The sequence below is a fragment of the Xyrauchen texanus genome, chromosome 1 (assembly GCF_025860055.1).
Source record: "Xyrauchen texanus isolate HMW12.3.18 chromosome 1, RBS_HiC_50CHRs, whole genome shotgun sequence".
Classification (NCBI taxonomy): Eukaryota; Metazoa; Chordata; class Actinopteri; order Cypriniformes; family Catostomidae; genus Xyrauchen; species Xyrauchen texanus.
This window is the reverse complement of record NC_068276.1, coordinates 41,965,956-41,980,843: the sequence shown is the minus strand read 5'-3', so window position 1 is coordinate 41,980,843 and position 14,888 is coordinate 41,965,956. Positions and strand designations below refer to the sequence as shown.

Below are 14,888 nucleotides of genomic sequence, written 5' to 3'. Positions count from 1 at the left end.
GCATTTTCTTCTTACCTACACTGTGTGCATGCAAACTTCGTATGGGGTGGCTGTGGCTCAGTTGGTAGAGAGGATCGGCCACTAATCGCAGTGTAAAGCAATTTGAGTACCGTTAAGGTTAAAGAGGCGCTATATAAGTGCAGACCACTTACCATTTAAATAATTATAACTAGTTATTTAAATAATCATAATGTATATAATAAAATATATCATTCATTATATCATTGGTCTACAATCCAGAGCAATACATTTTGCAATTGAATTCGTCAATCTGTTCTAAATAGATTTATAAAAAAAAGACTTTCTTAGGATTGTAAACCTGCATCAGATGCTTTTTGAGCATCTTAAAGCTTGAATTGCTCCGATGATGGTAGGAATATTCCTTATTATGGTTTGTAGACATATTTGTTATATAATTTATCGCACTGAATTAACGTGTTAAAACAACAACCCTAAGTTAGATGTATGTTTGAAGAACAGAAGCATACAATAGATCTGATCTTGAATCTCTCTTAAAAAGTATGGAGGGCCACAATGGCTAAGTATTTTAGAGATATGAACCCAGGGTGAACACCACGGTTCCCAGTTTGCTTTTTCTACACATTCCGCCAAAACACACATTCCTGAGAGTGCATTTCAAGGGCACTCATGACGCTCCTCTTGTTTGCATGCATTTTCATCTTACCTACACTGTGTGCATGCAAACTTTGTATTAAATAAGGCTATTGCGATTATTAATATTCATCGCTAAGTAATTGTGTGGACTTCGTACCTTACCTTATTCTCAGGCATATGTTTTGTGTTCTTTCAATTCATAGAACATTTAAGCTCGTCAGCAGTTTTTAACATTAAGTGTGTTTCAAAATTTAGTTTGGCTTGCGTTTGAGCCATCTGTTGAAGTGTGTGAAGGCAAAGGTTGGTTTGGTATGCATTTAAATTATTTGACATATTGCTTTGTGCACAATACTGTGTTTAAGATGGGCATGGTTTTACTTTAGTGTGAGTGAAACCAAACAGTGTGGCCAATCTCTCCTACCATGCATTATGTCACATGGGTGGCCATGCCTAAGTCACGCTGGAGTCCTTATTGGCTGCACTTTGACAAGCCACCCAGCTTTATCTATTCTCTCCTTGCTGAGTGTGTATTTATTTAAGTTTTTGCAGATAAGAAGAGAGAAAGGGAGACTTTAATTTTGTACAGTGTGGGAAATCTGGCTGTTACCTTATTTAAAGGGTTAGTTCACTCAAAAATGAAAATGTCATCATCTTTTACTCACCCTCATGCTATCTAAGATGTGTATGACATTCATTCTTCTGCAGAACACAAAAAAATATTTTTTTATTTTTTTAATATCTCAGCTCTGTATGTCCATACAATGCAAGTGAATTTTGTCTAGAATTTTGTCCAGTTCTCACCCAAAACCAACTGGATTGTTTCAGAAGAAATTGATTAATATACCGGAGTCTTATGGCTTACCTTTATGCTGACTTAATCTCCTTTTTGGAGCTTCAAAGTTTTGATCACCATTCACTTGCATTGAATGGACCAACAGATCTGAAATATTCTTCCAAAAATCTTTGTTTCTATTCTGCAGAAGAAAGAAAGTTATACACATCTGGGATGACTTGAAGGTGAGTATATGATGAGAGAATTTTCATTTTTGGGTGAACTATCCCTTTGATGGATATCAACAACATCACATTCAAGTTATTTACCCACCTTCATGTCCTTCTCCTATTTGACTTTCTTTGATGAAAGGATACATTTTAAAGAATTTACTGGTCATTATTTTCTATTCAATTACAATGTATAGAGAATTATATTAAATCAATTACCATAAAAATGACCAAAAAATTAATAAAATAAAAATTGTTCATACCACTTTTGTGCTATATCCCAAGTCCTCTGAAATATTATGATATCTTTGCAGAAGAAACACACTGGAAATTAAGTTTAACACTTGGAATATAGGCTACAGTGGCACAAAAGTCTTAAGGACTATTATTAAGGTGGATCTATTATACCACTAGATATACTCTAGTGAAACTGAAGTATATTCATCATAAAAAATAACACTAAAATACAGTAACAGATGGTAACCTGTGCATATTATGGCCACGTATAGTGGGTTAGCATTAGCATTAGCACCATGAATGCAGAATGTAAACATGACAAATTGCACATTATCTACTCCATATACTGTATACATGAATTCAAATCATCCTCAAGTGGTTAAAACAGCTTCTTTTACTGATCTTGTGTGAATTATAATCTTTGAATAAGGCATGTAGTAATTGATAACACATAAAAGTCTAATTTTAATGTCACTTTTGATGTTTTACATGTAGTCTGTTGACAGGACAGTGCAAGCTTCATATTTTAATTTCAGTGTCCGAATGTTCGCAAACAGTTTAGCGTTGCTGTTTCGACCTTTTCTCTAGCTCTGCAAAGAATGAAGAAGATCTTTGCTGTGAGTATATTGGAGCCTTTATGGTGCTATTGCATCCTTTTTGTAGTTTGAAAGTTTTAGTTCCAATTCATTATAATTGCATGGAGCAGTATATTCTTCAACAATTCTCCTTTTGTGTTCCTTGAAAGCAACAAAAAAATATGTATATATATATATATATATATATATATATATATATATATATATATATATATATATATAAATAAAATAGTTGGAATGACATGAGGGTGAGTAAATAATGACACTTTTCATTTTTGGGTGAATTTTTCCTTTAATGCATCCTCATTAGCAAAGTAAAGATGCCCCTACTGCCCACGAGTCACATACTTTTATGTACAACATGTTTTACTCTTTCTAGAGCAGAAAGCAGTCTGTATTCACTTGGCAACATCAAAGGCAGCAGTTCGTGCTGTGTTAGCCTGTGATGTGAAATTTGAGGTGCCAGCCAGTGAGGTTTACTTTGTGATGTGCTTTGAAAAACTTGTTACAGTTCATCCCCTGCAGTGCGATGGCTCAGGCAAAATGCACTTTTATACCAGATGCTAAGCACTCAGGTCAGCTGGAGGTGTGCACAGAGAAGGCTTTGGCCTTGTGTCAGCATTCTCCAGCTGGTTCCTCTCATCATTGCTCTCTCCTGAAAGCATTGACCCTGACTTGTGAAAGTATTACAACTGTAACCATATTCATTTTTCCACTTTTTTAAAACAACTTCACAGAGTTTATTTTCCATTTGTGTTTATACTTTATACTTTAGAGCCTCATACCTTTAACAGTGTCATAACTGTACTTGGCATCTGTGTAACTGATTAATCATGTCTATTGGATGAGCCACACTATAAACAGTGGCACCAAACAGCATACTTAAGCCATACTTAATAAATGTATGAATGCCATTACATATATAACAAAATATCAAACCAGGTGGCATCAGAATTGTTTTTTTAAATATATGTATGAACTTGGTTCCCCTAAAGTTCACACATGTGCTCTAGCAGATTAACCACATGTGTAGTTCATCACATGACAACCAGAAGGTATCCAAATACTTTTTGTCATTTTTAACACTATGTCTGTTGTTTTAGAATTTCAAACCCAACAAACATTTTAAAAATGTTGCAAAATTTGCTTAGTTATGTACCCTACAGTACATGTCACTGAGTTTGGTGTTTTGGAGTCCACTGTTTGAAGGCAGTGAATTATTGGTGTATTTGGCTTCCCCCTGCCTGTAAAACTGGATTACTGCACTCGGCACAATGACAGCATGACCACACCTTACTTTCAGCGTTTTTGTTTGGACTCATTGCTCATTCCAGTCTTATTGTAGGCCAAAGTACCATGTGATTCTACATTTGTAAATATTTCTTTTGATAAGGCATAATTCTATTCATTTTAGTTTAATTTCATGAGCTAAGCTCCTAGGGCCGGATCTAGATTTATTTTGTATTTTTTTATGGGGTGGAAAAGGGGTGGCATGAAGACCATGAGGGGTGACAACAACAAAGCAAGCACCCATGCATTGCTTCAAGTAGCTGCTAGTTTATTTGTTTAAATCACTATCAAATTACACATATCGATGAATTTGTGAAACAAATGTTGTGTTTCCATGTTTTATGGGGACTTTCCATAGACATAATGGTTTTTATACTGTACAAACTTAATATTCTATCCCCTAAAGCTAACCCTACCCCTAAACCTAACCCTCACAGAAAACATTCTGCATTTTTACATTTTCAAAAAACATAATTTAGTATGATTTATAAGCTGTTTTCCTCATGGGGACCGACAAAATGTCCCTACAAGGTCAAACATTTCGGGTTTTACTATCCTTATGGGGACATTTGGTCCCCACAAAGTGATAAATACACGCTCACACACACACACACACACACACACACACACACATACATATATGTTAGATTTTTTGTTTGTATTTTTACATAACAATAAAACAAATAACCAAATATATATCTCCATTGCACCAAGACATTGTCTATTAAACACATACAAAATGAGTGCAAGGTGGTGAATCTCATTAATATTATTATGTTATGCACAGTAAAAAAATATTTTAAATTATCTATTTTGATAAATATTGATTTTTGATTACCAGTTCAAGCACTCGATTTGTTTTATTAATATCTTCATTTCTACATGCCACTATCAGTCTCGGGATTTTGTTAGTCAGTAGATAAATACATATATCAGTACTGTAATTAAGAACATAACTTGATTGGTCTAGTCTAGTGGTAACCTTTTAACTTTCTAGTTTAAGAGGTTCCGGGTTCTTATATATAGCTCTTTATATTAATAAACTAACGATTGCATCTATACATGAGTGGATGTATTTCATTTGATAGCATTTTGCTTAGCAATTCCACTGGAAAGGAGCGCAAGTTGCGGAAAAGAAAAGTGAGAAAGCGTGCGTCTACATACAGGATAGAACATCACCTCCCACTGTCAAGCCACTGATAACAGCCACGATGAACACTCATCATAACATTCAAAATAACACATTCCAGTGCTGGATCACTACTCAAAACACATACAGATAAAATAGAAACACTTGCTCTGGAACTGGAGATCATAGACTCATACATGATGAAAACTAAAGAAAAAGTGGTGATGACATGTCCCAACCAACTGTCTCCACCAATAACTGACGCCTATCTAAAAAAGGTATTCAGTGAAGACTTGAAAACAACTGAGAAATTAACTTTTTACCTCTATTTTTTCATGTAACTGTCCCTGTTGTCATTATTGTTGTGGTTGAGGAAATCCAAGCCCCAAAAAACTGCAAACGACAAAAACCCAAACACTGTGCACACTCCTGTAGCAAGCATGTGATTGGCCGCTGCCGAAATCAATCACACTATTGGTCCGCTGTAGTCATTTATGCATTTGGTTAGAGTTGAAGCAGTTCGACATAAATAAACTATTCCTGTACATTATGTCATCATCATAGTAAACATACATATATAATTTATACATAGGTATACCAAATGTTGGGGTATCAGATGGGATGGCAATGCTTTTTTGAGGGTGGCAGTTACCACCCGATACCACCTCGGTAGATCCGCCCCTGTGAACTCAGTATCTTGTATGTTTTTAAAGATCAGCAATTAGTTGGAGACATAATAACTGGTGTACAGCATGGTAATCACATTCTCTCTTTTTCTCTCTTGCAGGATTTAATCAACACTGCCACCAGCACCTTATTTTTCTTTCTGGCTTCAGTGGTTTTGGCAGCTATCAACCATAAAACTGGAGCAGAGATTGCAGCTGTGGTATCTATCCCTTTACTCAGCTATTTATTTAATGAATTCTGGCTAATAAATCAGTTGTGGTTGTTGTCACTTTCAAATGTTTAGTCATTTCTGAAGTATTTTAAGTGGGACTTAATCTGCCAGGGATCTACTGCCCTCTTGTGACTGAAAATGAGTAAATGTATAGTTCCTAGAGAGAGTATGATAAAGCCCCCATGAATTGGCTTGTTGAGTGCATTTTTACCTGTGTTATATTTCATATTGAAAAAGAATGTTGGGGTAGGACATATCAAAGAGTCTCCCTTTTTTTTATTGTCAATAAACTTATGTTTACGTCACAGACATGAACCATGATTTGCTACTTCATATCGCTAGTCAGAGACATGTGGTATCAGGGGGAGGGACATTCTCATTTTAGTGAGCTTTTTATTGGAATTTTTTTTAATCCAAAGATCTCAATTCTATGTATATCTGCTAAAGCTGGTTAAAAAAAAAAATATATATATATATATATATAATAATAATAATAATAATATATATATATATATATATATATATATATATATATATATATATATATATATATATATATATATATATATATCATTTTCTCAGTATTTATTATTAATAGTGTTATTTATTATTAGTAATGTTTTTATAGTTAATAGTATGATAGTTAACAGAAACAACTACCATAATTCAGCAAATTGGAAGCAGAAATTCATAGATGTGATTTTTATATGTAGATTTTGTATGTGCATGTTCACATTTAATCACACATTTACTGTAATAAAAAAGCTTTTTATGATATATTTGCAACATAAACAATAATGTCTGACTTTATGTTTGTATAAAAAAATGTTTATACAAACTACTACTACTTCTGAATATTTTGCAAAATTCAGAAGTAGCTGGTGTTAAGATAAAGTTTAGGTCAAAATCCATTGATACTGTATTTCTCACTTTACGCTGATAGTTTTGCACGAATACATCACATCCGGTCGGGTGGTCGCATATAGCGTGAAATATTTAAACGCTGTCAAATTTCAAATCGGATCTGAAAATGTTGCATCCAGAGATGGTCAGAACCTCACTTAGCCCCCTTTCGACTCTCCAATGACTGACTTCCAGTGGTTTGTGAGATGCAGTGAAAAAGCAGCTAAAGGTTCATTTTTGCTAGGTAAATTTGTATGGTGTACACCTTAAGCCAGGAATGTTTTCATTTAAGCCTTGAATGTTTTTATTATCATGTAGTGATGTCAAAAATACCATAACTTCATAACAAGTTGATACTAAGATGTAATATTGAAATATTAAGTAATGTATGCAGAGGTGTCATGCTTATTAAGACTAAGGGGGCACCTTGGATTTTTTAGCTAAAAGGATTTTGAATTGATTATTTGAACTTTGAATTAAATGATTATAGCATGTAAAAAATCTTAATTAACATGTCTAATTTTTGTCAGTCCAAATCTAATCGAGTCACACATGTTCTATACATAGTGTCCCATGACTCCCATGAAGATCACGTTCACAAGGAAGGTCAAGCACCACGTGAAAGCGTGGTGTTATGGTAATAAAAACTAATGAATTGCATCAACTTCAGTGTAGTTACTGTTTGCCCATTATGTGTGATCTCTGTGGAACAGTCAACCTTTTTTTTAATAGTGTAATATGTTTATGTTTTTTGTTTGATCTCTGTTTTTGGTCTCTGTTCATTTACATTGGTGCATGAATTTGACAGGTTTTTCGCTCTCTTTATTCTTCATGTTTAAAGAAAGCTGCTCCTTATTATTTTTATTGAGATTAAGCAGTTTTGGGCATCATTGCATTTGTGCTGCCACCTTTTGCACCACCTCTTAAGTTGTGTGGAAAATGGCTGCACAAAAGAGGTGGCAAGATGGCAAAATAAAATTATGTAAAATTGTCAAAAGATATGCACTCCACAACAACTAAACAACTGCAAGTTTAATTGTTATATTAAAAAAGTGATACTTTCTAACGTAATTTATTCTGGGTTGAGGGAATAGTGGTAGCGGTGGCTGACCTTGGTGCCCCCTCAAAAAAACAAACACTGTTGCATGACGCCCATGAAAATAAATATAAATGATTTAGACCAGTCTTACTACATTTTTAATGACACCAAAAACTAGTCTAACTCAATTCGGTACCCACGCGCTGTCTTGTAGGCAGCTGCTGTTTATGCGCACACATGCAAGAAGAGCGCCCGAGACTCGCGATTGCGGCTGTGTGTGAATGGTCGAAATGCCTGTCTTGGTGAGATATGGGAAATTGTGTTGAGTTGGTTCATTCAGATGCAGTAAGTACCAAATATTTGTATATAATTGTAATTAATTATCCCTGAAAACAAAAGTAATATATACAGATGTGCTCGAGAAATTTGCAAACTTCAAGTCACGAGTTTGGACGTTTGTGTTTTTGCCAACCTTTTTATCTTCTAAAATACCACCTGATGAATCAGTAAAAGGCTATTAAACTGTCAATTGTACACAATGTATGTTGAATTACGGAAAGTGAAAGGGACAAAATAGAGTCTTATTTATCATGTTTTAAAGTACATGGTTTTGAAAGCACACAATTTCTGGTATTTGAGCATACAGTATCTGACAAAAGTTAGTTGGACCTTTCAGTTTAAGTTTCAGGAATCTTTAAAGATTTATAAATTACACCTCACAGATGTGACATTTAAACTTTTATCTTTTTATATTCTGATATTTCATCAAAGGATGGCCCCACACATATCCTGTGGGCTAAGCCCTGACTATACACTGATCCTAGCACCGCCCCTGTACTTGCATATAAAGCTAACAGACATGGACTACAAATGTAGGCTTTCCACAAAATTGAAAAGCTTGCTTTTTAAGTTTATTTTAGTCTTCATTCCTTTTTTGTTGTCACTCAGAAAGCATTGATTACATTTTGTTCTCTTGAGGCAGATTTATACTTCTGCGCCGAATCCACGTTGTAGGCTTCCCATAGTGGCTAGCCATCCCCCATCATCCTGGGGGACATGTCAGGCTACGGCGAATGCTGTGCCGCAAATGCCTTCGCTACTGTACGTGTACCCCACAGCGTAGGTTTGACACAGAAGTATAAATCTGCCTTTATTCCAACACACCTCTCTCTTTGCCTCTACCAGTCTTGTTTTCTTCTGCTTTTCTTCTACCTCAGGACTTTGAATTTGTGTCTGTGCATTGCTGCTTTGCTCATTTGAGCATATTAGTGTGTAACTGGAGCCATCAAAAACATTTCCCACCCTCATAACTTTCCATTAAGTTTGTCTGTTTTGAGCCAGCCTGCTTAGTTCTTGTGGCTGTGAAAAGGTTTGTTGTAGCTGGCCCAGCAAAGAGAAGTCAAAAATGGAATACATTCTTTATGCTGATTCAGGATCAGGTTCTTTGCTAAATCATAACTAAGTTTTCTTGGTCAAAATATGTCCTGGTGGTCATTGTAATATCCTTTTCTGGCCTTGTGCACTGTGATGGCTGCACATTTTTACTCTGGAGAACTGCCCTTAGAAAATCTATTTTAATTTATTTTACACCCATAAAAAGCATAATTCAAAATTGTTAGTGTGTAAACTTAATTTTATAACATAATTTTAAACATTCAATGTTTTCTGTATTATTTTTATGTTATGAGGAATTGTTTAAATGTGTTTGTTGCCTAGAAGCAACATTGTGCAACATCTGAATGCTTACAAGCTCACCTGTCCAGTGATGTCACCTATGCAGCCACAGCTGATAATATTGCAGATGTCATATATATATATATATATATTCAGACCCCTTCATATTTTTCACATTTTGTTATGTTGCAGCCTTATGCTAAAATGCTTTAAAAAATATATTTATTTTTTCACATCAATCTATACTCCATAGCCCATAATGACAAAACAAAACCCAGATTCTTGATACATTTGCAAATTTATTAAAAAGAAAAAGCTGAAATATCACATTGACATAAGTATTCAGACCCTAACTCAGTTCTTAGTTGAAATACTTTTGGCAGTGATTACAGCCTCAAGTCTTTTGGGTATGATGCGACAAGCTTTGCACACTTGGATATGGGGATTTTCTGTCATTATTCTCTGGAGATCGAGCTTTGTCAGGTTGGATGGGGACCGTCAGTGGACAGACATTTTCAGGTCTCTCCAGAGATGTTCGATTGGGTTCAGGTCCGAGCTCTGGCTGGGCCACTCAAGGACATTTACAAAGTTGTCCCTAAGCCACACTTGCTTTGTCCTGGCTGTGTGCTTAGGGTCATTGTCCTGTTGGAAGGTGAACCTTCAGCCCAGTCTGAGTTATTTAGCGCTCTGGACCAGGTTTTCATTAAGGTATCTCTGTATTTTGCTGTGTTCTGCTTTCCTTCAACCCTGACCAGTCCCCCAGTCCCTGCCACTGAAAAACACCCCCACAGCATGACCATCACCATATTTCAATTTTGGGATGATATTGCACAGGTGATGAGCGGTGCCTGGTTTCCTCCAGATATGATGCTTGAAATTGAGGCCAAATAGTTCAATCTTTGTGTAATCGGACCAGAGAATCTTGTTTCTCACAGTCTGAGAGTCCTTTAGCTGCTTTTTGTGTCTTGCACTGAGGATAGGCTCTGCCATAAAGCCCAGATCAGTGGAGTGTTGCAGTGATGGTTGTCCTACAAGTTCTCCCATCTCCACACGTGATAGCGGTGGCTAAGTAACCATCGGGTTCTTGGTCACCTCTGGACTGTTTGATTACAGAACTCGAGGTGCTTACCGAGTTTCCACATTGGATACACACTGTTTAAAAATGGCGGAAGACATCACTGTTTCTATAGTGATCGACTCTTGCGCGGCTACCACGAAATAGGGAGAAATACCCCCGCTTGGATGCTATTTTTCCGCTGAGAAAGCTTACCTACAGAATACTGACAGCATATCTGCTTGGGAGTGGCAACAGGTGATCACACACGCTCCGTCTCTCCTCTCTCTCTTGAGAACACACGCACACACTCACAGACAAAGACACATAGACAGGCACACACCTTTTTATCCAATAACTTGTTAGAAACAAGCACAAGCCGTGATAGTATTTCTGAAGTGAACTTTTTGAATTACTAATGGAGGTTTGGATGCATCATTTGTTTTGAACCAGCAACGGCAGATTCTGATCCGTAGCGTAATATAGTTCCATGCACAAATGCGTTTTTATGCCCTTACTCGGTTTTTCAAAATGTAAAACAATTTACTTGTTCATTGAACTGTTGTATATAAGCAATATCACACTCGCAATCGTGCTATATGAACCTACATCAGCACTGCTGTAATTAAGCACTGCGGCCGAATCACAGCAGTGCTGATGTAGGGCCATATCGCACTCTTGCTCGTGTGATATTACATAAATATATATATGTATATATATAAAGACTTTAAATATTGATCTGTTTCTCACCCACCGCTATCATATCACTTCTGAATCCACTGGCGTCATATGGATTATTTTTTATTCTGCCTTTATGTGCTTTTTGGAGCTTCAAAGTTCTAGACACCATTCACTTGCATTTTATGGACCAACAGGTCTTCTTCTACAAATCTTAATTTGTGTTCTGTAGAAGAAAGAAGTCATACACATCTGGAATGGACACACATTTGGTATTGCCGGCGGCGGGGGGGAGGATTAAATAATATAATTTTTATATTATTATTATCACTACTGCTCCTGCTATTATTGTTTTTATTATTATTATTGCTACCACTACTACTACTATTATTGTTATTATTATTACTAGTATTATACTACTACTACTACAACTATTAATATTATTATTATAACTGATTGTTCCATATCTATCAAAGTTTAAATCTATATCTTTCTCTTTCTCTATCTCACCAACATCACCAGAAGTTGTATTTATTAATAATAATGAATACTATTATATGACATTAAATTAACATAGACCTTAAACTTATCACAATACATTTAGACACTACTATATCTTAACACCTATAATTAAGTTTGTTTGGTTTTTTTGTGGTTATTTTTTGTTTTATTGTGTGTTTTGTTATGTGTATGTATATATGTATGTATGTATGTATGTATATGTGTGTGTGTGTATATATATATATCTATATATATATAGATATATATATATGTATGTACAGTGAGGAAAATAAGTATTTGAACACCCTGCTATTTTGCAAGTTCTCCCACTTAGAAATCATGGAGGGGTCTGAAATTGTCATCGTAGGTGCATGTCCACTGTGAGAGACATAATCTAAAAACAAAATCCAGAAATCACAATGTATGATTTTTTAACTATTTATTTGTATGATACAGCTGCAAATAAGTATTTGAACACCTGAGAAAATCAATGTTAATATTTGGTACAGTAGCCTTTGTTTGCAATTACAGAGGTCAAAGCGTTTCCTGTAGTTTTTCACCAGGTTTGCACACACTGCAGGAGGGATTTTGGCCCACTCCTCCACACAGATCTTCTCTAGATCAGTCAGGTTTCTGGGCTGTCAGCTGAGAAACACGGAGTTTGAGCTCCCTCCAAAGATTCTCTATTGGGTTTAGGTCTGGAGACTGGCTAGGCCACGCCAGAACCTTGATATGCTTCTTACAGAGCCACTCCTTGGTTATCCTGGCTGTGTGCTTGGTCATTGTCATGTTGGAAGACCCAGCCTCGACCCATCTTCAATGCTCTAACTGAGGGAAGGAGGTTGTTCCCCAAAATCTGCATAATACATGGCCCGGTCATCCTCTCCTTAATACAGTGCAGTTAGCCCTGTCCCATGTGCAGAAAAACACCCCCAAAGCATGATGCTACCACCCCCATGCTTCACAGTAGGGATGGTGTTCTTGGGATGGTACTCATCATTCTTCTTCCTCCAAACACGGTTAGTGGAATTATGACCAAAACGTTATATTTTGGTCTCATCTGACCACATGACTTTCTCCCATGACTCCTCTGGATCATCCAAATGGTCATTGGCAAACTTAAGGCGGGCCTTGACATGTGCTGGTTTAAGCAGGGAACCTTCCGTGCCATGCATGATTTCAAACCATGGCGTCTTAGTGTATTACCAACAGTAACCTTGGAAGCGGTGGTCCCAGCTCTTTTCAGGTCATTGACCAGCTCCTCCCGTGTAGTTCTGGGCTGATTTCTCACCTTTCTTAGGATCATTGAGACCCCACGAGGTGAGATCTTGCATGGAGCCCCAGTCCGAGGGAGATTGACAGTCATGTTTAGCTTCTTCCATTTTCTAATGATTGCTCCAACAGTGGACCTTTTTTCACCAAGCTGCTTGGCAATTACCCGTAGCCCTTTCCAGCCTTGTGGAGGTGTACAATTTTGTCTCTAGTGTCTTTGGACAGCTCTTTGGTCTTGGCCATGTTAGTAGTTGGATTCTTACTGATTGTATGGGGTGGACAGGTGTCTTTATGCAGCTAACGACCTCAAACAGGTGCATCTAATTTAGGATAATAAATGGAGTGGAGGTGGACATTTTAAAGGCAGACTAACAGGCCTTTGAGGGTCAGAATTCTAGCTGATAGACAGGTGTTCAAATACTTATTTGCAGCTGTATCATACAAATAAATAGTTAAAAAATCATACATTGTGATTTCTGGATTTTTTTTTTTTAGATTATGTTTCTCACAGTGGACATGTACCTACGATGACAATTTCAGACCCCTCCATGATTTCCAAGTGGGAGAACTTGCAAAATAGCAGGGTGTTCAAATACTTATTTTCCTCACTGTATGTATGTATTTCACTGGTCCCTTACTTGTATAAGCTGTTATGTCTTGTTAATTTGTGTTTTGTTCAATAAAAAAAAAAATATATGCAAAGAGTCAATATTTACAGTGTTGACCCTTGTTCTTCATAACCTCTGCAATTCGATCTGGCATGCTGGATTTCAGCTTCTGGGTCAAATCCTGACTGATGGCGATCCATTCTTGCCTTATTAGTCCTTGGAGTTGATCACAATTTGTGGGCTTCTGTTGTCCACTCGCCTTTTGAGGATTGACCACAGGTTCTCTATGGGATTAAGATCCGGGGCGTTGTCTGGCCACGGATCCTAAATTTCAATGTATTTATCTCTGAGCCACTTCATTATCACTCTTGCCTTGTGACATGGTGCTCCATGGTGCTGGACAATGCATAGATCATCACCAAGTTGCTCCTGGATCATTGGGAGAAGTTTCTCTTGCAGGACTTTTTGATAACATTCTTTATTCATGGCAGTGTTTTTGGGCATAATTGTGAGAGAGCCCACTCCCTTGGATGAAAAGCAACCTCACACATGGATGGTCTCAGGATGCTTCACTGTTGGCATGACACAGGACTCATGGTAGCGGTCACCTTTTCTTCTCCGGACTATCGATTTTTCAGATGTCCCAAACTGTCGGAAGGGGCCTTGTCTTCTGCTGTCCAATCCTTGTACTTCCTGCAGAATTTCAGTCTGTCCTTGATGTTTTTCTTGGAGAGAAGTGGCTTCTTTGCTGCCCTTCTTGACACCAGGCTATTGTCCAAATGTCTTCACCTCACTGATGCACTCATAGATGCACTCACACCAACCTGCTGCTAATATTGAGCAAGCTCTGCACTTGTGGTGACACGATTCTGTAGCTGACTCCTCAGGAGGAGACGGTCCTGGCACTTGCTGGACACTCTGGGACATCCTGAAGCGTTCTTCACTGCTGTTTAACCTCTCGCCTTGAAGTTCTTGATGATCCGGTAAATGGTTCTTTCAGGAGCAATATTCTTTGCAGCAATTTCCTTGCATGTGAGGCCATTTTGATGCAAATCGATGATGGTTGCAAATCTTTCTTTAGAGGTAACCATTGCTAACAAGAACACAATGATTGGAAGCACTTCTTCCCTCTTTTTATAGCAATCAGTCTGTTCTTATAATCCAATCAGAATGATAGAATGATTTCACCTGACTAGTACTCGTTCACACTTTGATATGATTAGTGAAATGATGTTAGCTGGTCATTTTGTGCCAGGGCCAAAAAACTGTGAAATTTGGGTTTTTGTTATAAAGTTCATTTTTTTGGCCATTTGAAGCTTTTTGCAATTATTTAAAATGCATCTGATCACTCTGCACAATAATCTAGAAACAATGTGAATCAACACCACAACA

At 36.9% G+C, this 14,888-nt stretch overlaps 1 protein-coding gene across 1 annotated transcript in view; it reads left to right on the top strand.

Annotated features, from left to right (window-relative positions):
• LOC127644427 (CKLF-like MARVEL transmembrane domain-containing protein 4) overlaps positions 1 to 14,888 on the top strand; it is a 37,787-nt gene that overhangs the window by 19,092 nt on the left and 3,807 nt on the right. Inside the window, exon 3 of the mRNA XM_052127982.1 lies at positions 5,657 to 5,755. Within this exon, the coding sequence (XP_051983942.1) occupies positions 5,657 to 5,755 (99 nt within the window). The remainder of the gene's footprint in view (positions 1 to 5,656; positions 5,756 to 14,888) is intronic.